Source organism: Enhydra lutris, unplaced genomic scaffold (assembly GCF_002288905.1).
Source record: "Enhydra lutris kenyoni isolate GAN:26980312 unplaced genomic scaffold, ASM228890v2 scaffoldscaffold4, whole genome shotgun sequence".
Taxonomy (NCBI): Eukaryota; Metazoa; Chordata; class Mammalia; order Carnivora; family Mustelidae; genus Enhydra; species Enhydra lutris.
Genome location: NW_019154088.1, coordinates 54682073 through 54709949, shown reverse-complemented (window position 1 = coordinate 54709949; position 27877 = coordinate 54682073). Strand labels below are relative to the sequence as shown.

General features: G+C 35.9%; 1 protein-coding gene across 4 annotated transcripts in view; it reads right to left on the bottom strand.

The window, feature by feature from the left end:
• LOC111138953 (KIAA0586 ortholog) overlaps window positions 1-27877 on the bottom strand; it is a 131023-nt gene that overhangs the window by 64998 nt on the left and 38148 nt on the right. For all 4 annotated transcript variants that reach the window (XM_022490987.1, XM_022491004.1, XM_022491014.1 and 1 more), the window contains 10 exons: window positions 26712-26792; window positions 22496-22689; window positions 20418-20536; window positions 14911-15110; window positions 12006-12165; window positions 10567-10786; window positions 9805-10046; window positions 8790-8866; window positions 2488-2622; window positions 55-232 (listed from right to left, as the gene is read on the bottom strand). In XM_022490987.1, coding sequence (XP_022346695.1) covers window positions 55-232; window positions 2488-2622; window positions 8790-8866; window positions 9805-10046; window positions 10567-10786; window positions 12006-12165; window positions 14911-15110; window positions 20418-20536; window positions 22496-22689; window positions 26712-26792 — 1606 coding nt within the window. The remainder of the gene's footprint in view (window positions 1-54; window positions 233-2487; window positions 2623-8789; window positions 8867-9804; window positions 10047-10566; window positions 10787-12005; window positions 12166-14910; window positions 15111-20417; window positions 20537-22495; window positions 22690-26711; window positions 26793-27877) is intronic.

Below are 27877 nucleotides of genomic sequence, written 5' to 3'. Positions count from 1 at the left end.
ATTCAAGTACATTCTAATAAATGCTACATCAAGAAGCAATATTTTGGTGTATACCTGCAACTGTGTCAAATTGCTGAGATAATGGCTGAGGAGCACATTTTTTATCCAAAAACTCTGCATTAGTGGCAGGTGACTGCATAGAGACAGACTGTCCCAGTAAGATGTTCTCTGCTGCTGTTGTCAGCCTGGGCCTTTGTCCTTCACTAAGTTCACCTGCACTGTTTTCCAAGTCCTATAAAAGGTAGCAACAATTGTTAAAAACACTATATTAAAATCAAGTCAAAAGAGCAAAAATTTGTCAAATACCATGAACCAAAGTACTTGACTGCTTGAAAGGTATTTTAGGAAGTGCTTATTATCACACACACACACACACACACACACACACACGCACACACACACACACTCTACTGAAAGACAGGCTTAAAAAGTTAGTTCTATCAGGCATCTAGCAATAGGCTTTGTTGCCAATATCTCATTTTTTATGAAGTTAAATAAGCATTATCTTGCTTTTCAAACTCCAAATTAGATAGCAAAACACCTAAAAAAATTTTATGATTTAAACTTAATAATGGCACACATTGCATATTGTTCATACAGCTTCAAATTAAAATAATAGAAAAGTTATTTTTCATTCTTCATTAACGAAAACTGCCTGAACTTGTTAGGGTGAATCTTACAGTTAAGTGACATAAACATTACCCTTATCCAAATAATTACATTTTTTTATAAGTACCTAAGTTGAAGAAGACTACTTTCATCATATTAATAAAGTTCTTCCCCCTCAGAAAGTACACAAGTACAAATACATTTATCAAATATATAAAATAAATTTAGGGTCCTGGGTGGCTCAGTTGTTAAGTGTCTGCCTTCAACTCAGGTCATGATCCCAGGGTCCTGGGATCAAGTCCTGCATGGGGTTCCCTGCTCAGCGGGAAACCTGCTTCTCCGTCTTCCACTCCCCCTGCTTGTGCTCCCTCTTGTACTGTGTCTCTCTGTCAAATAAATAAAATCTTTAAAATATATACACATATATATAAAAAATAAATTTTACAACTAAAAGAATTAAGACTTCTATTTTCTTTCCGTATTAAAAATTATGTATGTGATCACTACCACATTTTGTGACTTAGAAATATTCTATGAGTTTACTTACTAAGAACCGAATAAAAATTCCAGTATTTGAAAGCTCTGTTTCTCATTGAAACGGGATTTAATTTCAACCAAGTGTTTTTCTAGAATATATGAAGAAATCACTGCTGAAAGATCTTCGATGTTAACAATAAAATTAACTATGGCTCTGTTAACATAAAGTAAAATCTAACTTCTTAGCTCCACATTCAAGATTTTCTATAATTTTCCCAAATTCTTGTGTATTTCTATCTCCTCTAAGCCCCTAATGTGACTTTTGTTTAGGAACATCAATTACCTCAACAACCTCTAAATAGAAAAGGATTGTTTTGCAATTAATATAAAACCTTTGGAGACCCTTTGGCAAAATTTAAAACGATGGCAGATACACTTTCCCTAGAAATTAATTAGGAATATTTCACAGTGCCTCTCTTACTCTGCCACTACCATATAAAATGTTGGGCAATAAACAGTACCTTCTCTATTATGAATCAATTTTCTAGGGTGCTTGTAATTGCTGAGCTATTTAACACCTTAATACTCTAGGACTCTACTAAAGCCTTAGCTTGCCTACTCACAAAATGCTCTCATATTCATAAGTATCATTGATCTTGGCAACAACCCAGACTGCAGACACTGGTACCCCAGACTAAGAGTAACGTCAGGGAGTGCAAAAGCCCATCTAGGATGAAAACGTGTAGCTGAAACCGGATCAGGATTCATTCCTTCCCCTCTTTCCCTCCAAACACCAGGACTGGATTATAAAACCTCCAAATTCCTTCCTAAGTATCATACCTTTTGACCTCCTTGCCCAGAATATCTTAATAGCCTCTACAGTGCCCAAGCCTTTCCATGGCTTAAACGGTTCTTTATGATCATCTGGTTCAACCAACTTCTCCAGACTTTTCTCTTTATCCAAAGTGCTTGTCACACTGAGTTATTCAACACTTTCTAAATATTTTGATCCATTATTAACTGTAGAGTAATTGTTAGGCCCTTTTCTCCCTACAGGACTGTGAGCGTCCTAAGGGTAGGGTTCTGTCTCCTTCATCTTTGTACGTTTTTCAAGACTGGTTCTGGCACATAGTAGATATTCAGTAAATGGCTGAAGAAAGAAAGAATGACTGATCCTCACAAATCATCTAAAAGGGTTTCCGTTTTTTCAACCGTAGAACAGGAGGGCTGGAGCAGATTGCCTAACTCTAGAGCTCTGATTTCAGGTTAAAGTTACTATAAAGTTGACCCCTGAATAAGTTGAAGAATTAGCGTGCTTTCACTATAAGTAGGAATATTTTTGTTATTTTTCCTGTATTTAGACCAAACCAAAAGAAAACAAAAATTATTAAGGTTAAGTACCTCTGAATGATAGACTGCTTGCTGTGAAACCAAGAAGTCCTGGTTTTGTTTAGCAAGAAGAGAAAGAATTGCGTCTGCATGAATTTTTTTATGGGACATCCTAATCACTTGTCCTTCGCTGGGAGGATCATCTTCCTGAATGAAATATAAAGACAGTTAATATAACAAAAAATCCTATGAAACACTTGCATTTTTCTTGATTTATGATTAATGAAATGTAGCAGCCATCATGAAAATGGTCATATTAGCACTTTATGGAAAGAAGGTAGACTCTATTTTCATCTAGTTCTCATTTTCATTTGACTATACTAACAAGTCTTTAGTATGCCTCAAATAGAAACAATATAAAATAATTTGGTTACACTTCAACTGGACATTTAGTATAATATACATGCAAATTGGACCCTCGCTCTGAAGTGACTGAGTTATCATGATTCATAAATGTTTTATGTAGGGCCATCAAGTTTTTGGCTCACACAGTTTCCTGCTTCATATTTATGCAGCACCCAAAGCAACACCATGGTGTGGTGATGGGGGCAGAGCACTGGAGGGATACTGAAACCTGGACCACAGGCAAAAACGAAAAACTACAGAAATATGTTAAGGCACCTATAGACCTCTGATTGTCCCTTTGCCTGTGGGCTGACCTTTGGTACTTGGCTAGGGAGCAGGTACTGCAGCCCTCCCCAGAGGACCCAAACTAGGCTTCCTGGCACCTCAAATAAGACCTGTCCCAAAGATGCAGGACAGTATGGGGCTCAGAGTCAGAGAAACTAGATTCCCTTATAAATCCAACAATTTTTTTAAAAGATTTTATTTATTTATTTGACAGAAAGAGAGAGATCACAAGTAGGCCTCTTTAGGCAGAGAGAGAGGTGGGAAGCAGACTTCCCACTGAGCAGAGAGCCCTATGCTGGGCTCGATCCCAGGACCCTGAGATCATGACCTGAGCCAAAGGCAGAGGCTTAACCTACTGAGCCACCCAGGCACCCTGTAAATCCAACTATTAACAAGATTTTTAACCCCAGCAGTAGTACTTTTTACTTAACATTTTACTAGTAATGAAATAAAGTTTATTAATTCTAGATTACTGTCAGTCTTTATCCCCCAGCTGTATATAGATAAATGTCTGTTGGTGACATGACTTAGGTTGTTCTTGGATTTTTAGGATTATACTTTTGCACTTGACTTCATTTTGAATTTGTACCATATCTGGGGCACCTGCGTGGCTCAGTTAGTTAAGCCTCTGCCTTCAGCTCAGGTTGAGATCCCAGCATCCTGGGATCAGCAGGGAGTCTGCTTCTCCCTCTCCCTCTGTTGCTCTCCCCACCCCACATCCTCACTCTTGCTCTCTCTCTCCCTCTCTCAAATGAATAAATAAAATCTTTTTAAAAATGAATTTGTAGGGGCGCCTGGGTGGCTCAGTGGATTAAGCCTCTGCCTTCGGCTCAGGTCATGATCTCAGGGTCCTGGGATCGAGTCCCGCATCGGGCTCTCTGCGCAACGGAGAGCCTGCTTCCTCCTCTCTCTCTCTCTCTGCCTGCCTCTCTGCCTATTTGTGATCTCTCTCCTCAAATAAATACATAAAATCTTTAAAAAAAATGAATTTGTAACTTATTTGATTTAGGCTTACCAAAAACATTAGGAGTTCAGTTTCAAATGAAGAAAAAAAAAAGATGTTATCATTTAGTCCCATTTGGGTTTAGCTATTATTTTAAACAAACTTACAAACAAACTTACTATAAACTTAAACATGCTCTGGTCCATGATAAAGTTCTAAGGATGGGTAAAAATACCATAATGACATATTAAGTAAACCAAATGTTAGTTTAATGCTTCTCTGAAAATAAAGACATCTCATTTTTGTCTTCCCCACATATTATTTAATAAAAGTGATTTTCAGGGCACTTGGGTGGCTCAGTGGGTTAAAGCCTCTGCCTTCGGCTCGGGTCGTGATCCCAGGGTCCTGGGATCAAGCCCTACATCGGGCTCTCTGCTCCGCAGGAAGCACGCTTTCTCCTCTCTCTCTGCCTGCTTGTGATCTCTGTCTGTCAAATAAATAGATAAAATCTTTAAAAAATAAAAAATAGAAAAGAATAATAAAAGTGATTTTCACTCTCTTCATAATGGACTCAATTACTTGCAATAGATAATTACTGTGAGACAAGTAATTGTACCATTAAAATCTTACCAAAAAATCTCCTTAATGCATTATTTTACACCCCTGTACATAGTAAAGCAAATTGTTTTTAACAAATTTTGTTACTTGGATATATTAATTTCCAGATTCAGCATCATTATACGATTAACGATATCCTTATTATAGATCCTATTAAGTGTCCTTAATAACATAAAGATGCTACCTCGCCTCCAAAGCTGCTTACAGACTTAGGAAATCTCCAGCACACACAGCCAGCCCCTGTAACTTAAGCTTTAGGATTCAGATAGCCCCAATGAGAACTCAAAATATACAGTTAATAGCTTAAAATGAAAAGTAAAGGTATCACATATCTATGTAAAAAGAGTTGTATATCTGTCACTGAATAGCTATGTGACATGGACAAGCTATTGAACCTCACTCAACTTCATCTGTAAAATGAGATGTCACATATAACAAAGGACATACATGAGAACACTGGGAACTTTTTCAAAATATACAGGTCTAGGCTTCTAACTGGCCACACATGCACACCATATAACTCTCATGACCTACCAAATCCACCTATCAGAAGCTGGAACCAGCATGCTTATTTTTTAAAACCTCCCCCAGTGAATTTAATATATAGTCCTAGTTTACATCACTTCAAGTGGTTGTTTCACAGGAACTTCTGGCATTATGATTACAAAGGGACAGAAGGACATGACTTTTCAAAAGTACACCAATCTCTCTTGTTTTCATCATGATCATGTATAATGGAAAGATACTAATGCCACCAGACTTTACTTTCAGATTTACCAAGCTCTTTGAAACTACTAAAACATGGACAAAGTATATGAAAATTTACATTTCAAGACATGGGACATCAGGTAACAAGACAGTGGGTCCCTGAGATATGGAAACGAATCAGGAGAGCCCTGTGACTGCTCCAGATCACTGCCTGTGGGAGTTTCCAGGCTCCCAGAAAAGTGAAAGCTGAAGGGAGAAAGGGAGAGAACTCTGGAGATCTGCAGAGGGTCCACTTTGAGCACTGAATACTGATCAGCACATGCATGTGAGGTAACCACGTGAGGCTAAACTAAAGACTAGCTCCAACAAGTGCCCAGGGCGTGTACACAGGCTAGAGTAATAGCTGTTCCTACCAAGCGGGCTGGAAAACCACATTTAATGAGGCATTGGCTGGAGTGCCTACAAGGGTCTTGCCTCCACAGCAGGGAACGAATAGCCTTAGAGTGAGTGCTGCTCTGGTCTTGCCTCATCAATCTTTAAAGCAAGACTCAAAAGGGTAAAACTGTCTTTAGGCAATTTAACCATATGCCTGAGGAAAGCCCAAAACTCTTTGCAGATTCCTGTAATTCCTATAAAATATAATTCCTATAAAACACAGATGCAAAAGCCAACACAAAATTTTAGATCAAATTAAACAGCTTTTCTTTAAAAGTTTACCATATACCTACCACATATCTATCCATTCCACTCCTAGGTATTTGCCCAAGAGAAATGAAAGCATACCTCCATATAAAACTTGTACATAAATGTTCATAGTTGCTTTATTTGTGATAGCCAAAACTGGAATCAACCTAAATGTCCACTGACAGGTGAACAGACAAATTGTGGTACATCCATACAACACATTACTACACAGCAATAAAAAGAAACTAACTATGATACACACTACAACACAGATGAATCTCAAAATAACTGTGCTGAGTTCAAGCAACCAGAAAAAAAGAATATATACCATATGATTTCATTTCCGTTATTTGGGAAAATGCAAACGAATTATAGCTACAGAAAGCAGACCAGTAGCATGGTAGACATGTGGGGGGATAAGAGGACTGATAAGAGATGAGAAGAACAAATTACAAAAGGGCATGAGGAAATTTTAGGAAGTGATGGATGGTAATATGTTCATTATCTTGACTGCGGTAATGGCTTTACAGATATATACATATGTCAAAAATTATCAAACTTTTTTAAAAGGAGCAAAAATAACAGCAATGCTTAGCAAAAGCTATAAATAAAGGTAGATGAGAGTTGAGTACAACTGCCTTCCCTTCCTTGGGTGGTTAAAAATATAAAAAAGGGGTGTCTGGGTGGCTCAGCTGGTTAAGCATCTGCCTTCAACTCAGGTCATGATCCCAGGGTCCTGGGTTCGAGCCCCATGTTCTCTCTTCCTCTGCCTACTGCTCCCTCTGTTTATGCTCTCTCTCTCTGTCAGTAAATAAATAAATTAAATCTTTAAAATAAATATATATATATATAGGGTGCCTGGGTGGCTCAGTGGGTTAAAGCCTCTGCCTTCCGCTTAGGTCATGATCCCAGGGTCCTGGGATCAAGCTCCACATTGGGCTCTCTGCTCAGCAGGGAGCCTGCTTCCCCTCCTCTCTCTCTGCCTGCCTCTCTGCCTACTTGTGATCTCTGTCTGTCAAATAAATAAAATCTTTAAAAAATATATATATATTTAAAAATTGCTATTCCTTAGTAATATTTCAAAAGAAAATTCCTACTATCATTTCTGTATTATAGTTATATGTGGATATGTAATAATTGATATTACATATATTATAATACTAATTGATATTACACATATTGCAATAATTGTAATTATATATATAAACACACACATATATGTAAGTAAATATATACATATTTAAAATATATATACATATTTAAAATATATACCTATTTTATTTTTTTTATTTATTTTTTCTTTTTTTTTAATTAAAAAAAAATTTTTTTTATAAACATATAATGTATTATTGGCCCCAGGGGTACAGGTCTGTGAATCGCCAGGTTTACACACTTCACAGCACTCACCATAGCACATACCCTCCCCAATGTCCATAACCCCACCACCCTCTCCCTACCCCCCACCCCTAGCCACTCTCAGTTTGTTTTGTGACATTAAGAGTCTCTTATGGTTTGTCTCCCTCCCGATCCCACATTGTTTCATTTATTCTTTTCCTACTCCCCCAAACCCCCCACGTTGTATCTCCACTTCTTCATATTAGGGAGATCATATGATAGTTGTCTTTCTCCGACTGACTTATTTCACTAAGCATAATACCCTCTAGTTCCATCCATGTCGTCACAAATGGCAAGATTTCATTTCTTTGGATGGCTGCATAGTATTCCACTGTAAAATATATACCTATTTTAAATATATATATATATATATTTTTTTAATATATAAATATATAAAATATATATATTTTAAATATATATATATATATATATATATATTTTTTTTTAAATAGGCTCCATACCCAGCATGGAGCCCAATGCAGGGCTTGAACTAATGATCCTAAGATCAAGACCTAAGCTGAGATCAAGAGTTAGCCGCTTAACCAACTGAGCCACCCAGGTACCCCTGAAATAATATGAATACTTTCTTAAAGATTTATTTATATATGTGAGAGAGAGAGAAAGTCTGTGAGAGAGTGGGAGGGGGAGGGACAGAGGAAGAGAGAGGGAGTAAGGGAAAGAAAGAGAGAGACAAAGAGAGAGAGAGAATATCCTCAAGCAGGCTCCCCACTGAACATACAGGCCAATGCAGGCCTCCATCCCAGGACCCAGAGATCATGACCTGAGCCAAAATCAAGAGTCAGGCACTTAACCAACTGAGCCACCCAGGAGCCCCCATAATCATGTTTTTAAATGGCAACTTCCACAGAGCTAGGTAATAACTAGGAAGTACTGGTACTACTATGTCCTATTTCAGTTTCTTTTTCTTATGCCAAAGAATTAAATTATTTTTAGCACAAAGAATTATAATCCTGATTAGGGAAAAATAACATATATCATAAGAGAGCAGGTTAAACAGATAAAGCCCTGTTTGAAATATTATAAAGGCACTATACCATATGACAATTTGGGCTTGATTTTCATTACTTAATTACATTAACTGTATATTTTTCAACTACTGGAGACACAGAGGTTAATAATTTTCATTCTCATAATTATGATAATGAAACATACAAAAATGATAATGAAATGTGCAAAGCTTAAATTCCTTCATGGATATTTTATTAAATTTTATACCTGTAACTCAAATATCTGAGAAAAAACCCTGATGGATGGCAACAAATTCATCAAAATATTCTTTGTGTCAGAATTCAATACGGAGCCAATAATTTCTTACCATCTCAAGGGCGTCTTGCAGAGTACTGGATAAGCTATCATTTAGATTCATCAGATACAGTCCTTTGTCTCCTAAAACTACAGGTTACATTGTAAAAATTTAGAAAACAGAACATAAACTTAGTAAATAACCTGACCACAAAGCCATAGAACATTACATTTAAACTTACACAAACGGTATGTTCGTAAATAATACTGTTCATAAATAATAATAATTCACAAGCTACTCAATCTCACACTTTTTTAAAGTACATTTTATAACAAATATGAGATTTTCGTTTTACCTACCAGCTTGTCAGAAATTAAAAAGAGTTATAGATATCAGTGGTAACCATGAAACTGAGAAAGAGGCATTCCTAAATACCATGATGTAAGCTTTCTAAAGAGTATGTTGGTAATGTACCACTATTTTAAAGGTGCATATTCTGATTCAGCAATTCCATTTCTAGGAATGTATTCAAAGGAATTAATCAGATAGGTGCACAAAATGTGTGTGTAAAAAATGGTCACTGGAGAGTTAGTATGGAAATACTGAAAGCAATCTACATACCAACCACTATAGCATTGTTTTAATAGACCACACACAACTAAAAAAAATGAGGTATGGCTAGATATATTGATATAGAAAGATGTCCACAATATCTTATTAGGTAAAAAAAAATTCAGGTTTCAAACAACATATATAGTATAATCTTATTTTTAAAGGTAAAAATACACCCCCACACATACATACACACACGTATTTATGTATCTACATATGCATAGAAAACAACAGACTGGAAGGACATACCCCAAACTATTAAGGGTGGTATTATTTTTGGAAGGTGAGATTTGTGAGCAAGATTTTACTTTCTTCTGAAGTTGAGGCATAGAAAAATTAAAGTGCAGAGTTCATATTCTTTCTATTATACCATGTTTAATCTTGAAACTTAAGTAAAAACACTCGGCATAGAAAAGTATTACTGAGGAATTATCACAATCTAACCAGTGAAATTAATTGATACAAGTTAACTTACTCTTGGGAGTCACTCTTTGACCACAGTTAAATAAAATCTCTCCTTCAGAGATGGGTCTATCCAGAGTCTCCGTTTCAGTGACAGTAACGCTGAAGGTGCTCTCTGTTGTTGATGAATCAGAACCTGGCATCTGTGTGGGGGAAGAGGCGTTGGTGCCAGGAAGAAGTGGGGGCTCTGGAGGTGCAGGCTGAGCAGGGAAATCCACACTCTCAGGTTCTTCCTCCTTGGCCACAGACATTACACTAAGAAGAAAAAGACATATTTTGAACTTAGGCCACTGAAGGCCTATATTAATTTTTATATTAAAAAACCAGATTCAAAGGCTTCCCTTAGCAAAGTACTTCTACAATCTGCACTACTATAATTACCAAGATTTATTTTTCTAAAATTGTTTTCATGCTTTAATCATAGACCATCTTGAAAGTTCTACCATCTCTCAGATAAATCTGTACGGTAATATAAAAGTTAACCGATCAGTGTAAATGAAGATTTGCTCTGGAGAGAAATCATTTTCTGTTTTATGAACAATATTATGACAATATATATTTTAATCTGTTTCACAAGAAAATGTTTTAAAAAGGAACTGAAGGCATAAGTAAATCTGGTGAAAATTTTAAAAATTTGAAATTTATGAAGGTTCTTCCTACGAAAGTATAAAGTAGCTTGTGGTTTATAAAGCTTCATCATTTCTGATGTTTTTAATGGATCATATATGTCAATGTAAGAAATGCAGTTACTGAAAGGGAGTATGTCCTCATTTACATAGCTCTCGGATGAAGTTCTTCTTGAAGAGAGCTAGGTTTCTCTTCTTCCAGTGGCAGGTCTGCATCACTCCATGGCTTAGGAAGCTCTGGACCTGATGGCTTCACTTTATCAATGGAAATCTCTGACAAAGTTGGGGAAAAAGCTGCTGCAGGAGGAGGGGTAGTAGCAGGGGTAACCGCTGGAGTATTAACAAGTGTGATGGCAGGCATTTCATCTCCTAAAGATTTTTTGTTTAAAAAGAAATCGAAAGATAAAAGTCAATACACAACTCCATAGGAAGGCAAGCTATGTTGCTTGTGGAATTTCTTAACATCTGGGTGTACAAATAATGGCAATAATAATGATGATGATGATGATGGCCATTAATGGGAAAATTCCCAAATTAATTTAGTAAAGTTTAAGAATATAATCTTGAAAAGACCCATCACTTTTACACTGCCATGAACTTAAAAGTAGTATTTTTTTTTTTTAAAAGATTTTATTTATTGGGGTACCTGGGTGGCTCAGTCATTAAGCTTCTGCCTTTGGCTCAGGTCATGATACCAGGATCTTGGGATTGAGCCCTACATCAGCCTCCCTCCTCAGCGGGAAGCCTGCTTCTCCCTTTCCCACTCCCCCTGCTTGTGTTCCCTCTCTCACTGTCTCTCTGTCAAATAAATAAAATCTTAAAAAAAAAAAAAAAGACACATATCTTTAAAAATATATATATTTTGGGGCGCCTGGGTGGCTCAGTGGGTTAAAGCCTCTGCTTTCAGCTCGGGTCATGATCCCAGGGTCCTGGGATCGAGCCCCATATCAGGCTCTCTGCTCAGCGAGGAGCCTGCTTCCTCCTCTCTCTCTCTCTCTCTCTCTCTCTCTGCCTGCCTCTCTGCCTACTTGTGATCTCTGTCAAATAAATAAATAAAAATCTTTAAAATAGATATTTATTTATTTATTTATTTGAGAGAGCGCGCACGAGGAGGGTAAGGGGCAGAGGGAGAAGCAGACACCCTGTTAAGCAGAGAGCCCAATGTAGGACTCTGGGATCACAATCTTAGCTGAAGGCAGGCGCTTAACCCACTGAGCCACCCAGGTGCCCCTGAACTCAAAAGTGGTCTAAGTGTGTATAAGATCTTATACTTTTTTAAGTTGTTTTTTTTTAAGATGCTTTATTTTTTTTTAAGTAATCTCTAAGCTCAATGTGGGGCTTAAATTTATAACCCCGAGATCAAGAGTCACATGCTCTACTGACTGAGGCAGCCAAGCACCTCTAGATCACATACGTTAAAAAGTGGCAACCAATTTTTTAGTTTCCTTGCAAGAAAGGAGGATTTACTAAAACCTAGTAAGCAAAAGGTGTATGCATATTAATCTACAAAACATCTTATAAAATAAACTATGTAATCTTATGTAATAGTTATCAGATGAAAACTGATGTACAGAAACAAGGTGTCTACCTTTTCCAGCAAATATTTCTTCTGCAGGAAGAGCTAAATCATGATCTGAATCACAGGGAGAAGAATCTGGAGTTTTTACTAATACACATTCCTTAGGAGGTGACGAAGGTGAGCAAGGAGGAGTTGGCTGTGGGGTAGCCACTGGGGTACATACCCTTGCCTAAAATAAACAAAACAAGGTATCGATAATCACTCAAGATCGTATACTCACCCAATACCGATAATGTCCAACAATGAAATGAGCTCATTCAAGATTACAGAGAATTTAAATGAATGGGGAAGAAATGGAGCCCTACCTTGAACTTCTAGCTGTGAGTTTCAAGACTAGCCTGCAGAGAGCCTCAGGCTACTGCACTAGCTCTGCCTCTGAAGTAGGCCCCAAAGAAAGCTAAGGCTCCCTCTTCTAACACAGAGAGGAAGACACAGTGAATACACAGCCGGAGATCAAATGCAAACACAAACTGGGGAGGCCATGTAACAGAAAGGAAGTGTTTTAACTGACAATATATCAAAGAGCAGCCTTTTAGCACAAAAGAACAGAGCTTGTGAAAAGTAATGGAAGGATAAGAAAAAGTGGGGGGGGGGGTGGAAGGGATGAAATGAAGACAATGTGGAGATGGAAAGTACTGAGGAAGGAAAAAGTAAACACTAGTGTGAATTAAGTCTCCTTTCCTAGCCATATCTTACCTACCTAATTCCCTTCCCCAAAGTCATCAAACGTAATTTTGATTGAAGACATTTCGTGTGTGTATAGATTACCTGTGGGATAACTTCCTAAAAGTGGGACTGCTTGGTTAAAGGGTTAATTGCTTTTTAAATTTGAATACATATTGCCAAATTTCCCTCGGCAGGGTTATATTATTGTACACTAACCACAAGAAGATATGAGAATTCCCATTTCCCCAAGGTTTTCTACACAATGTCATCATATAAGTAAAAGTGAGGTTTCAGTGATTTTTTTTCTTATTATCAGTGATACTGACCATCTTTTTATATGTATGGGGCCATTTGTATTTCTTTTTTGTGTGTGTACTGTCTAGACATGTCTTGTAGCTATTTTTCAAATACACGTTTTTCTCCTCATTCTGAAGCATCTGCATAGAGGAGGGTAATTAGCCTTTATTCTGATTATGAGTTGAAAATTGATATACAATTTTAAAACCATGAAGCATATTAGAAATTCTACGGTACTACTTAATAATTAGCATATTCTCAGCCTTTATTTCTTTCCTCTTAACTACATAAAACTACAGCATAAGAGCACTGTTTTCAAATATAATGTTACTAACCATCATAATCAGAGAATCTAAGGTATTCTAATTAGTATTGGTAATGGACAATGATGATAAACAATTAGTTATTGAGTGCCAAATTCCAGGCACTAGATGAAGCTCTTTACATTCATCATCTCACTATATCTTCCACAAAATCTTGGCTAAGATGTTAACAGTATCATAAAGATGTCAATTGTCTCCAAATTAAACTAATCAAAATCGGATCAATTCCCACAAAAATCCCAACAAAATCTTTCATGGCACTTGAAAACTATATTTTAATGTATATTTGGAAGATCAAAGTATCAAGAAAAGTCATGACAATTCTGGAGATAATGAACAATATGGCAGTGAGAAAAGGAAGCTTGCCCTCCTAGATACTCAGCAAGTAGATTCTGGTGAAGTCCCGATTATTTAAACTTTATGTGTCTTCTCTATTATACATATTAAACTAAAGCAACAGAGCTGACAGTTCGAATTCAGATCTCCCCAAGTTCATACTCTTAACATTGTATAGACTGCCTCTTTACACAGATTTTTCTACATTTTCTCATGCAATTGCCCTCACAAGAGTATATGCAGTATATGGGTGGAACACACCACTGTTAATTAGCACAGAGAAATCCATAACTCTGACAACATCTGCATTGCATGCATAACCAATGGGCTGAAAAAACACAGACCAAAACTATGTACCTAATTTCTGGCACACTAACCACAACACACCAATTACATTATAGCAATCTCTTTAAAATTCAAACATGTAACTTTATCTTTATACCTCAAATGAGGTAGTTTAAATGTTTCATCTATATAAAATGATGCCTTCATGATCTATAGAATCAGAAGTGACTATAAAGTTTTAAACAGCTGGTAGTAGTAGTAGAGAGTCTATTTTGGTTTTGTATAATTCCACGTTCCTATAATAGATTAGAAACTATTTAGCATAGTAAGGCTGATGAAGCAAACAACAGAAGTGCCTAAAATATATTTTATCTTTTAATATAATATATTAATTTTAATATTATCATCTCATCTTTTAATCTTAAAGAGTAAAAATAGCAGTTTATATAATAACCCAAAGTAATGTGTGAACATTGACTATATCTTGAGTTTTAAAAAAAAATCTACAAAGGATATTTTTTGAACAACAGGGAAATTCGAATATGGGCTCTATATTATGTAGTATTAACATATCAATGTTAAATTTCTTCAGGAGTATAATGATGGCATTTTGATTATATAATAAAGTATCTTATTCTTAGGAGATAACTGCTAATGCTTTCAGAAGTGAAATGTCATAATATCTGCAACTTTCAAATGATTTTTAAAGAATATATAACATATAAAGACATAAAATTTGTCAAAAAGTTATCAATTGGTAAATATTAGATAAAGGTATACAGACATTCATTGTATTATACTTTCAACTTTTCTATAAATTTAAAAGCTTTTAAAGTAAAATGCTAGGGAAAATATTACTATATCATAGCAAAAAAAAAATCAATCTCCACCACAAGCTATGATCTTATTATGATACCTAATTTAAAATTTGTCCATCTTACTGTTTTTTAATAAATGTACCAAAAACTCCCCAGGACTCCAAGTCATGAAAGGAGAGTCACTCCTACCAGCAAGTACGTGTTGTTTGCTGAAACATCCCCAGAAACACTTGTAGCAACAGGACCTTGCTTCTTTGCTTCTCTGTCACCCAGCATGACAGCAATGGTCTCAGCAAGAGCCTCATTCACAAAATGACTAATCATATCTGAATTCACAGGAACCCCAGCATCAACAAAAAGCTGGAGGGCACCATTGCTTGTTCCTTCCACTAAAAAAAAAATAATGAAAGAATTTCAGCATAAGTGTGCAAGAAACATGCCTGCAATCCAAATCTTTAGTTATTAAAATTTTAGAGATGAAAACATAACGTGTATAAGGAAGAGGAAGAATAAAAATGAAAATAAAAAATATTACAAAAGAGAATACGATGATAACTCACATAATGAACACCCTCTTTAACAAATCATAAAGAGGAGGAAAACACCCAGATGAAAACTTTACTTACATGGTCTCTTCCTACCACTTCAGAATTTAGTGATAGAAAGGACTTGCATCCCCCTGAAATGTTCTCATCTGAAAACAACCCATATTTCTAAGAACAGGGCAACAGGAAACCCTATGATAGATCTTGGTCAAGACACCAAGGCACAGGGGTACCTGGGTGGCTCAGTTGATTGAGTGTCTAGCTTTGGTTCAGGTCATGGTCTGAGGGTCCTGGATCCAGCCCAGAGTTGGGTTACCTCCCCAGTGGGGAGCCTGCTTCTCCCTCCCATTGCCCCTCCCCTCCACTTGTGCTCTCTCTCTCGTATGCTCTCTCTCTCTCAAATAAATAAAATCTTTAAAATAAATAAATATATAAATGAATAAATAAAAACAAAAACACAAAGACCCAATGACTGCAGAGAATTTTAAAGAAATAGTAGCTGCTTCATAAATACAAAGACAAAAACTTCCTTCCTTCTAGTTTCAGATACATCAGTTACTAACATTATAGGCTACTCCTACTCACTTTTATAGTACTTTGCATGCTTGATATCAGAAGCTATATAGGTATATTAATATTCCAAATAGGTTATAATTTTTCCCTTGTATGAATATACATAAAATTGAGAAAAACTTCCTCAACAGACTTTACTAGACTTAAAGTGGGCTATATTTCTAAAGCTCTGTGTGGAAAACATGTAAACAATGGTAATACATTTTGATGGAGATGTAACCTCTCCAAAGAAGTACAACTAAAGGAGCAATATCCACAATTCCTTAAAAAGTGGTTACAGGTGTCTTAGGATCACCTGTTGAGGGATAAGTAATAGTAGTTTACTCTGAAGTTACCATAGCAATGACTACCAAATGTCAAATTGGTATTTGACAGTGTATGTAGATACTTCTTTTCAGTTCTCATAATTTATTGTTTTGGCATGATCAGAAATTAGAACGTTTCTATTATAAAGGCCAAAAGCCCTACCCAGACATAGGCAAAACAAAACAAACACATATACTTATAAATAGAAGAGAATAGAATTTAAATGCCCAATTTGGAAATTGTAAGATTTCCATTAAAAAAAAAAACCATAAATTTCCTCATAACTTTGTTGATTATTTTTTCCCCTTCTTTCCAAAAAGTGCTGAAAGAAAACCTGGGGGGGGGTAGCAGTGGAGGAGGCATTCAAGTCATACTAAACAGGAAGAATTAACTAAATGCAACAATAAATCGTATGGAGTGAGGGAATAGCTATGGCCGGGTGGAGATGAGGAAAAACAAAGAAAAGAGAATAAACAATAACTCCAAAGCTTTGAAGATTGGGCACTTGGAAAATTCGGATCTTAATGTAAACAGAAACAAAAAAGGGTCGGTTGGGCTAGAAAAACTCTGGACATGTCAAGTTTTGGGATGCCAGTGGAGAGACACAACTGCGAGGTTGCAGCCGAAGATGTCGGGCTAAAGGGTGAGCAACTGATCAGGAAAAAAAAAAAAAAAAGATAATAAAATAAAGTCCTAAAGAAATAAAGAAGATAGCAGGAACAACAACAGAATGGATTTTAAGAAAACAAAATGAGTAGGACATTTTAAGAATTAGAGGTGGTCAACAGTGCCCATGCTAGAGCCACGAGGGAAGATAAGGATTTGGAAAAAAAAGGTTATTCCTGACAGTAAAATTCTGTGAGAGAGGAGCTTCACTAGGAGAAGGGCAGAAAGCTCCATGAGGACTAAAGAAAAAGTGGGTAATGAAAAAGTATAAGCCATAAATATAGGCTGGGAAGTCTAGGATTTGGGCAGTTAGAGTCTATGGAAGAAGAAAAGTAGGTAATTCTGGACTGGAGAAGAGGCAAAAAAATAGAAGTAATGATAGAGAGGAATGTTTTAAAAAGAAGAACAAGGGGTGCCTGGGTGGCTCAGTCAGTCAAGTGTCTGACTTTGGCTCAGATCATGATCTCAGGGTCCTGGGATGGAGCCCCTCATTGAGCCCTGCTGCATCAGGTCCCTGTCAGGCTCTGTGCTCAGTGGGGAGTCTGCCTGTTTCTCTCCCTCTGCCCCTCCTCATGGTCATGCTTAGGCACACACCTCTCTCTCTCTCTCTCTCTCTCTCACACACACAAATTAATTAATTAATTAAATCTTTTTTTTTTTCAGGAGACACATCTTTGCATTTTTATTGTGTTATTTGCAAGTTTATGTACATTAGTGAAATGTCATCCAAAAAAGAATAAAAGTAGGCTAATTGCAACTTTACATTGCCACTTTCAGTCCTTGAATTTTTATAGCTCCATAATATCTTCTGTAGTTGTCTGCTTTCTTCATGCTTCCATGATCATGGCTAATGCATGTCACATAGCTGTTGGGAATGGAGAGTCCTGAAAACTGCCCACGTCATTGAATTAAGAGTATCTTTGCAAAGACAATTAAACATCAGAAAATTTTTCTCAGGCAGGGTCAAGTTAAGGTCTTCCACAGTGTTTTTGTAGATTTAACTGCTCTTGGCATTCCAGCGTCACCTAACTTTAAATATGGCAAGGCATACAAGCTATTTCCTGTGCATATTTTATTCAGTTCTTTTTCAAAACCTTCTTTATAAATATGTTTATATTTTGGAGTGTTAGTTTTAGGGTGCTAGCTTTGGTTCCATTGGTGAATTATTTACATAATGGTTTTTTTATCTTTAAAATGAGTAGGCTGCACAAGATCACCTTGATGTTCCAACCTCCTGCAGAGCTCTGGCAGGTACTTGGGAGGAGCACAGCTTCTTGAGCAAGGGAATAGCATGAAGGTAGTCACATTTTAGCAGCCAGAGCTCTGCAGGAGGTTGGAACATCATAATTAAATCTTTTTTAAAAAGAACAAATTTGGAGAACTTATACAATCCAATTTCAAGATATTTTTTAAATTACAATAAGGTATGTATTGACATAAAAATAAACGTACAGATCAAGGCACAGAAAAAAACCCCAGAAACAGATTCATACATATTTAGCCAACTGATTTTTCAACAAGAGTATCAGAGTAATTCATTGCAAGAAAGGATAATCTTTTCAACAAATAATGCTAGAACAACTGGATATCCATATACTGAAAAAAAAAAATCTTTGTATATGGTGCAAAGTAGGGATCAAAATTAACTCAACATGTACCACAGACCTCAATGCATAGTCTGAAGCCATACACATTCTAGAAGGAAATATAGGAGAAAAGCTTAATGATCTTGAGAAATAATATACCAAAAAACACAAACTATAAAAGGAAAATTGATAAATTAAAATTCATCAAAATTAACCTTTTCGTTTTCTTTTTCTTCTTAAAGATTTTATTTATTTATTTGAGAGAGAGCAAGAGTGAGAGATCATAAGCAGGGAGAGCCACAGAGGGAGTGGCAGAGAGAGAAGCAGGCTCCTAGCCAAGCAGGGCTTGATCCCAGTACCTCAGGATCATTACCAGAGCCAAAGGCTTAGCCTACTGAGCCACCCAGGTGCCCCAACATTTTGCCCTGACCCATTTAAAAGATAATGCTGAGAAAACAAAAAGGTGAGACACAAACTAGGAGAACATACTGTAAAGTCTATCTAATAAAGGACTTGTATCCAGAATAAAGAACTTTTACAACTCAATAATAGGAAGACACAAACCTCAATTTAAAAATGGGCAAAAGATTTAAAGGACATTTCCACCAAAGTAAGCGTACAGGTGGCAAATAAGCACACGGAAAAAATGCACATCATTAGTCATTAGGGAAATGTGAAAAATGAGATCTCTCTACATGCTTACGGAACGTCTATAATTAAAAACACTGACAACACCAAGTGCTGGTGAGGTTGGAGAGCAACTGGAGCTCTCAGGCAGCACTGGCTAGGAATGCAAAATAGAACAGCCTCTCTAAAAACAGCAGCAGTTTCTTATCTGTTTATCACAGCTTTATTTATAGTAGCCCCAAACTAAAAGAGTACAAATTTCCATGAACTGGTAACTGGATTAACAAATTATGATAGATCCATACTATTACTATATGCATAAAACACGATTGTCAAAGCTTTATGTTAAATAAAGGCTGACACAAAAGGCTATATATTATATGACTACATATATATAAAATTCTAGTAAAGACAAAAATACAGTAATATAAAGCAGATCAGCAGCTGTTAGGGCCCAGTAGGCATGGGAGGGGGTGAGGAACTGACTACAAAGTGGCATAAGTGAACTTCTTGGAACGATGGGAGTGTTTTTTTTATATCATGATTGAGTGACTAATGCACAGTTCTATTGATCAAAACTCATCACACTGTACACTTAGAATTGGCAAACGTTATGGCAAGTAAACTATACCTCAAAAAAGCTAATGGATAAAGAGGAGGTGAAAGAGGGGGAAAAGGAAGAAGAAAGGGAAAAATGATAGAAAAGAAGGAACAGGAGGAAGGATGAGAAGGAGAGAATGATTTGCGTTCCATAAAGAGGTTCGTCCATCCATTCAGTGTCAAAGGCTAGGCACTAAAGGAGAAACATCCGTAATCCTGAGTAATTTATAGTCTAATGAAACAGATAATGTAAGCCAATTGTAATCCAATCTGATAGTCCCCCTAACAAAGATATGTACAAAGTGCTACCGGAAGTAATGGAGAGATTTGGGGTGGGAGGGATGGAGGGATAGAATAATGTCAACACTGCAGTATGAAATACAGAGGTGAGAGAAAACTTACCTCCACTATAGAGAACAAAAGGGAAAGGATATTGGAAGTAAGAGCCTATCTTTTGTCAGCTGAAGAATACTTGACCTCTAAAATACATAAACCCATGACTTGAAGGTTTTATCTTTTTTTTTAAAGATTTATTTATTTAATTATTTGAGAGAGAGAGTGAGAAAGCGAGCACGTGTGCACACACATGTGCAGGCAGGGGCAGAGGGAAAGAGACTCTGAAGCAGACTCCCCGGTGAGTGCAAAGCCCAATGTGGGGGTCTATTCCACAACTCATGAGATCATGACCTGAGCCAAAATCAAGAGTCAGATGCTCAACCAGTTGAGCCACCCAGGTGCACCAAGGTTTTATCTTTCAATACCAAAAGAAAGTAAAAGATTCCATTTCACTTACCGATGTCAGAAGTCAATGGTTCACTTGCCTCACTGACTGAAACACTGACATCAGGTCTGGCCTGTTGCTGGATTGGAAAGAGCCCAGAGATAATTCTCGACATTATCTCTTGTTCTACCCTGAGGAATAAAAGTTGAGGATTCTTAAATTTGATTGAATGTACAAAGTGTTAGAAATAACACCCCTAAAAATAAACTTTACCAATGGACACAAACATTTACACATCAAAGTAGTAATTCTAAAGGTTTAATTTGGAAAAAAAAAAATAAAGGTATTTCCCAGTTGAATAAACCACATGAAACAGAATCACCATGTGGGAGGCAGATTTAAATTTGATTTAATAAACTTGCAGATTAGCCTAATGAAAAGTGTAACAGACCTCTTAAATTCATAATAAGGTTTAGGTCAAGGATTATCGGACGTATCATGCACCTAAAATGTTGGGTTCCCTACTCGGAAAGCACCCATATAAAAGCACACAAGATCAGAATTAGAAAAGAAGTCCAGCTGCCCTCTCTTCAAAGAAATAAATATTTGGACTACAATACAGGGTAGTTTTCCTCTTAAAAAGGAAAGACAATTTATTTCCAAGGTCATTTTTAGGAAATGAAAGAGGAAAGAGAGAAGGAAGGAAAAGGGGAACACAATAGGAGATCACTTCTGTACATTTCTTTACAGCACCCAGGAGGCTGATGAAAAATTATTATACACGTATAGATAGTCATTGCAGAGAAATTAGAAAATATGTAAGTTACAAAAATAGATACGGCTCACACATAATCTCAGACTCATGGATAAACACAACTAACAATTTGGTATATGTTTTTCAAATTTTTTCCTATGTACATTTATTTTTGGTTTTGTTGTTGTGTTTTTTTGTGGTTTTTTTTTTTGTTTTTTTGAGAGAGAGTACATGTGTAAGTGGGGTTGGGGGGTGGGAAGGGGCAAAAGGAGAGGGGGAAAGAGAATCTTTTTTTTTTTTTTTTAAGATTTTGTTTATTTATTTGACAGAGAGATCACAAGTAGGCAGAGAGGTAGGCAGGTGGGGAGAGAGCAGGCTCCCTGCTGAGCAGAGAGCTCGATGTGGGACTCCATCCCAGAACCCTGAGATCATGACTCGAGCTGAAGGCAGAGGCTTAAGCCACTGAGTCACCCAGGTGCCCCAGAGAGAGATAACCTTAAGCAGACTTCACACCCAGCATAGAGCCCAAAGTTGGGCTTGATCTCATGACCCTGCGATCATGACCTGAACTGAAACCAGAGTCAGATGCTTAACCAACTGCACCACCCAGGTATCCCTGCATATGTATTTTTGAGTGCGGTCTTTTAATTCTTAATATCATTCAACATCATTAAATAATTCTTCTAAGTGCAATCTTGGTAAGTATCACTATTAAGTTTAGTTTATGCTATAACTTCCTTAAAGTTTCTCACAGGTGAAAACAGGGATAAAAACAGAGTTCAGAGGTGCCTGGGTGGCTCAGATGGTTTGGGCATCTGCCTTCAGCTCAGGTCATGATCCCAGGGTCCTGGGATCAAGTTCCACATCGGGCTCCCTGCTCAACAAGGAGCCTGCTTCTCCCTCTGCCTACTGCTCCCCCTGCTTGTGTTCTCTCTCTTGCTCTCTCTCTAATAAATAAATAAAATCTTTAAAAAAAACAGAGTTCATAAGTTATAGAAGTAACAAGCAGAACAATGCCTTGTTTACAGTAAGCACTGTATGTGCTAAGTAGTCTGTGGCTGAGTAGCAGAACCATAATTATTTCCTTAGGAATTTCTGGAAGTGAATCATGGGATTAAAGAATATGTACATTAAAAAAAAAAAAAGAATACGTACATTTTGAAGGCTTTTGTTACAGCCTCTTTTGCCATAATAGACAGCCTAAAAACAAATATTGAAGAAAAACAATACCTTCAACAACTAGTTAAACCCTCACATCACATCAAATAGTTCCCAGTGACTGTAACAAAGGAAAAGTTCAATAAACAAAAGGAGACAAGGAAGATTTTCAACTAAAATTTAATACTTTCTATCTGTTACTACGATTCTGTTCACACCAACACCACTGTAAACTCACCACTGAATTAAGCTATTTTCCAATGTTTCTTTTCTCTGAATTACTTTATCCAGAACATCAGTGGTGGGCTGAAAAGTAGAAGCAACTGGTGGAAATGGAGGACCATTATATTTTGTAGAAACAACTTTAACACTTCTGTTAAACTCCAGAATTGGTTCAGAGTGTTCTGGAATTTCATCACGTTTTTCCTCTTCCTGGTAATAATAAAAACAAAATTATTACATTCATGTATTTGTTTAACATTTACTGAATGACCAGGGTAGGCATGGAACTTAGGTTGGTAAATTAACCAACACTTCTACATTAATCAATAGCATTTCTAATTAGGTGGCATCAAGTTATTTACAATATATACATTTGTCATACAAATTGCCTTGAAGAAACCTTAATTATACAATTATTTTGTCTTTTTAAAACCCACTGTTCATTTTAAGCAGTCATAAAACAAACTAGATAACTTGGTTTTTCCTGGATAAAACATTAACACTTCCCTCTAGAAATTTATTATCTTAATTTATTATCATAATAAATTAATGCTTCTAAATATCACTGCTTCCTCTTTCTGAACCTATAATTTACATCTACAAATGCAGTTAGGTTATCTTATACATTATTTGCACCATCATATGATCAAAGGAATAATTTCTGAAAATTTTAAACTTTTCATTATGAAAATATCAGACATGTTTAAAAGAAAACAAAATAGTGCTCATATACTATATTGGTTATGTATAAATTATGCATATCCCATTTACTTGTTCCAAGCTTTAACAATTATCAACCCACAGCTAATTTGTGTCACCTATACACACCCCCATCTGCTTTACCTTTCACATATAATTTTGAAACAAATCACAGATCTCATTTTACCTGTAAATGGTTTAATATGTATCTCAAAAAAATTAGAAGTCATTAAAAATTATAATTCGATTAATATCCTCCCATTAAAAAATTAACTCCACAACTAATAAGTGGCAGAGCCAGGATTGGAACAGTTGGCTCTGACTCCAAACCATGTGTTATTTCTACAACTGTTTCTTTCACTTATACATGGGGGGAAAAAAAGTCGTCAAATGTCTTTGCCAGGCATTAGAAATACAAAGATAAGTAAGATTCTTGCCTTTGAAACATTCATGTGCAATTCACATGAGAAAACATACCAGTGAACAAAAACCTTTAATATAGTGCATATCTCTTAATATTCTAAAATAGGGTTTGATTTTATGATGAATAAATCTGGCTTTAGTAGTGAAAGTTCTGAAAGAAATATGAATAAATATCTTGAAATTGTACTGGCATTTTATTATTCAAGTGGTTTCTATGGTCTATGATCTTTTCTCCCATCCTTTATATTTTACTTCTTCCTATTTTTCCCCTTCTTCTATTTTACCATTTCCATATCATTTCTATAGCTCTTCCTGTTATACGGACTCTTCTCTTGGATTATAGACCCCTCACAACTTTTCCCCTCAATATGAGCTAACTGGTGATCTTGCCAATAATCCAGAAGTCAGACAGACAAATGTTTAACAGAATAAAGAAAGGATAGATTGGAGGGAGGGAAGCCAAAGGAAATGGAAAGGAGGAAGAAAACAGGAAGCAGGAAAGAAGAGATGTAGATGGGAACCAGCTGATAATCATTACGTTTCACTGAGGCAGCTAGAGGACACAGATGAAGAGAACACTATACTATAGAATACTAACTTCATAATTTTAAAATAAAAATACATTTAGCTCAAAAGTAAAGGGAAGTTTCTCAAAGCACTGTAACATAATATTGATGGTGAAAACATACTCAACTATCAGGAACAAGGCAAGCATGTCCCCTCTTACCATTCCTTTTCAACACCATACTAAAAGTCCTTGCTAATGCAAGTAGACAATAAAAGGAAATAAAAGGTGTTTGGAAGGAAGAAATAAAACTGTCCTTGTTTGAAGAGGACATGATTGTCTATATAGAAAATCTGAAAGAATTGATAAAAAAAAAAAAAAAACCCAAACAACTCCTGGAAATAATTATTGATTATAACAAGTTTGCCAACAATGAACAAGTGGAAAATGAAATTAAAAGCACAATAGTATTTACATAAGCATCCAAAAAAATGAAATACTTATGTATAAATCTAACAAAATATGTACAAGAACTTTTTGAAGAGAAGCACAAAATTCTAATGAATGAAATCAAAGAACTAAATCAATAAAAAGATATTCTATGATTTTTTTTTTTTGTAGAGTTCAGGGAGAGGGAGAATCTTATCAAATCAAGAGTCAGATGCTTAACCGACTAAGCCACCCACATGCCCTGAGATATTCTATGTTCTTAGATAGGAAGACTCAATACTGTCAAGATGCTGGTTGTTCCCAACTTGATCTATAGATTCCATGCAATTCCAATAAAAATCTCAGTAAGATATTATGTGGCTATTAACTAACTGACTCTAAAATTATATAGAGAGGCAAAAGAACCAGAATAGCCAACACAATACTGAAGGAGAAGAATAAAGTTGGAGGACAGACACTATTCAACTTCAAGACTTACTATAAAGCAATGGTAATCAAGCAGTATGGAATTGATGAAAGAACAGACAAACAGATGAATGGAACAGAATAGAGAGCCCAAAATTAGAACCACATAAATATAGTCAATTCATCTTTCACATAGAAGCAAAGGCAATACAATGGAGCAAGGATCATCTTTTCAACATGATCCACAGGCAAAAAAAACTAACCTAGCACAGACCTTACACCTTTCACAAAAATTAACTCAAAATGGATCAGAGACTAATTGTAAAACACAAAACTATAAAACTCCTAGAAGAAAACTGCGATGACTCTGGGTATGGCACTGACTTTTTAGATATACCATCAGATGGGTGATCCATGAAAGAAATAATTGATAAGCTGGACTTCATTCAAATTAAAAACTTCTGCTTTGTGAAAGCCAACATCAAGAGAGTTAGAAGACAAGCCATAAATGAGAAGAAAATATTTGCCAAAACACATCTGATAAAGAACTGTTATTCAAAATATACAAAGTACTCTTAAAACTCAACAATAAGAAAACAACCCGGTTTTAAAAGTAGGCTAAAAACCTTAACAGACAACCTTACCAAAGAAGATATACAGGTGGAATATAAGCATATGAAAAGATGCTCCACATCATATGTCATCAGGGAAATTCAAGCTAAAACAACAAAGAAATACCACTACACAAAATCTGGCCAAAATCCAGAATACTGACAACACCAAACACTGACAAACATGTGCAGCAGCAGGAACTCTCATTCCTTACTGGTGGTAAAGGAAAATGGCACAGCCACTTTGGAAAAAAGTTTACTGGTTTCTTACAAATCTAGACATACTTTTAATATACAATCCAGCAATCATGCTCCTCGATATTTACCTAAGGAGATGAAAACATGTTCATGAAAAAAAATCTGTGCACAGATGTTCATCACAACTTCATTCATAACTGCCAAAACTCAGAAACAACCAAGATATCCTTTAGTAGGTGAATGAGTAAATAAACTGTGGTACATCCAAACAATGGAATATTATTCAGCGCTAAAAAGAAATGAGCTATTCAGTCATGAAAAGATATGGAGGAAGCTTAAATGCATATTACTGAGTAAAAGAATCCAAAAAGGCTACACACTGTATGCTTCTGACTCCATCACATTCCGGAAAAAATAAAACTATGGAGACAATAAGAAGGTCAATGGTTACCAGGGATTGGGGTGAGTTAGGAAAGAATGAATAGGTAGAACACAAAGAATTTTAGAGAAGAGAAAATACTGTTTGATACTGTAATAGAGTTAGGAAAGAATGAATAGGTAGAACACAAAGAATTTTAGAGAAGAGAAAATACTCTGTTTGATACTGTAATAATGGATACGTTTGTTCAAGCCCATAGAATGTACATAATCAAGGGTGAACTCTAAAGTAAACTAAGGATGTTGAGTGATTATGATGGGTCAATTTAGGTTCAACAATTTTAACAAATGTACCACTCCAGATGCTAAGAGTGGGGGAAGCTATACATGTGTGGGGATAGAAGGTATATGGGAAATCTCTGAACTTTCATCTCATTTTTGTTCATTTTAGAAACTAAAACTGCTCTAAAAATTATATACAGATACATATATATAATTATTTTTAATTACATGGAAGAATACTGCTAGAAAAATAATTTCTCACATTTTCTAAGCTTTGTTACCTGTATGATATCAATTACTTCATCAAAGTTTGTTCCTGGAAACTTGACCTCTTCTTCATCTACCGTCATAAGTTCTGGGGTCTAAGAAAGCATTTTCAAAAAGATTTTGTTGTGCTTAATATGGTTTAAATTTATACATAATTTACCATATTTCTACCCATAACATAAGCTTATAATTACATAGCTCTATTTTTTTATCTTAATATCCTACTTAGAATTGATTTCACTAAAAAAATGAAATCCAAGATAGTACCTGAGCCATCAGGTTTCGTTTTAATAGCTCTCAAAAATTAAATATAAATTTTTGTCAATGACTCCATCAACAATGCAACTTAAGCCAACCAATCAGGTTGCTAGGATTATGATTTCTCTCCTACAGTTTTGTTTATATGTTAGATATGTAAGTATACATATATACAAACACACAAAAAGATACAGTATCAAATAAATTAGAAAGTTATAAATACTAATTTAGCGAGATACTAATTTAGCCTGTAGGCCTCACTTGATATAATCTAGTCCCCAAAACCACATTAGCCCCTCCCTGAGAGAAGAATGATAAACAGTCCAAAAACTTATTTGTAACCATATGCTTTAATAAACTTCTGGTAAAAAAAAAAAAAAAAAAAAAAAAAGTTATTGATGAAAAAATTAAATTAGGCACAATTGCCATTTAGGGTCAGTTCTATTTTACTATTTTATTTTAAATATTTTATTGAAAGCATGCAAGCAGCGGGGAGAGGGCAGATGCAGCTGGAGAGGCAGGCTCCCCACTGAGCAGGGAACCCAACTGGGGGCTTGATCCCAGGATCCCAAGATCACGACCTGAGCCGAAGGCAGATGCTTAATGGACTGAGTCACCCAGACACCCCTGTTTTACTATTTCTGATCATGAAAAATTGTTGGTGTTCTCCCTCTCCTTAAACCTATATCCTTGAGGACTACATCTGCTTACAACAGATGAAAGCTGGGGGAAGCTGCAGTGTTATTCAAGTGTGTAGTAAAGTTAGAGCTTCATTATTGAATAGAAAATAAATACTAGGGAGAAATGCCTATTTTTGTATCATGTCAATACTATATTGACAAAGTAACATCCCAAAACATGAACTCTAAACATCATTATGAAATTCATATTCAGGAAAACTATAATTTGATTCCTGTTTAAA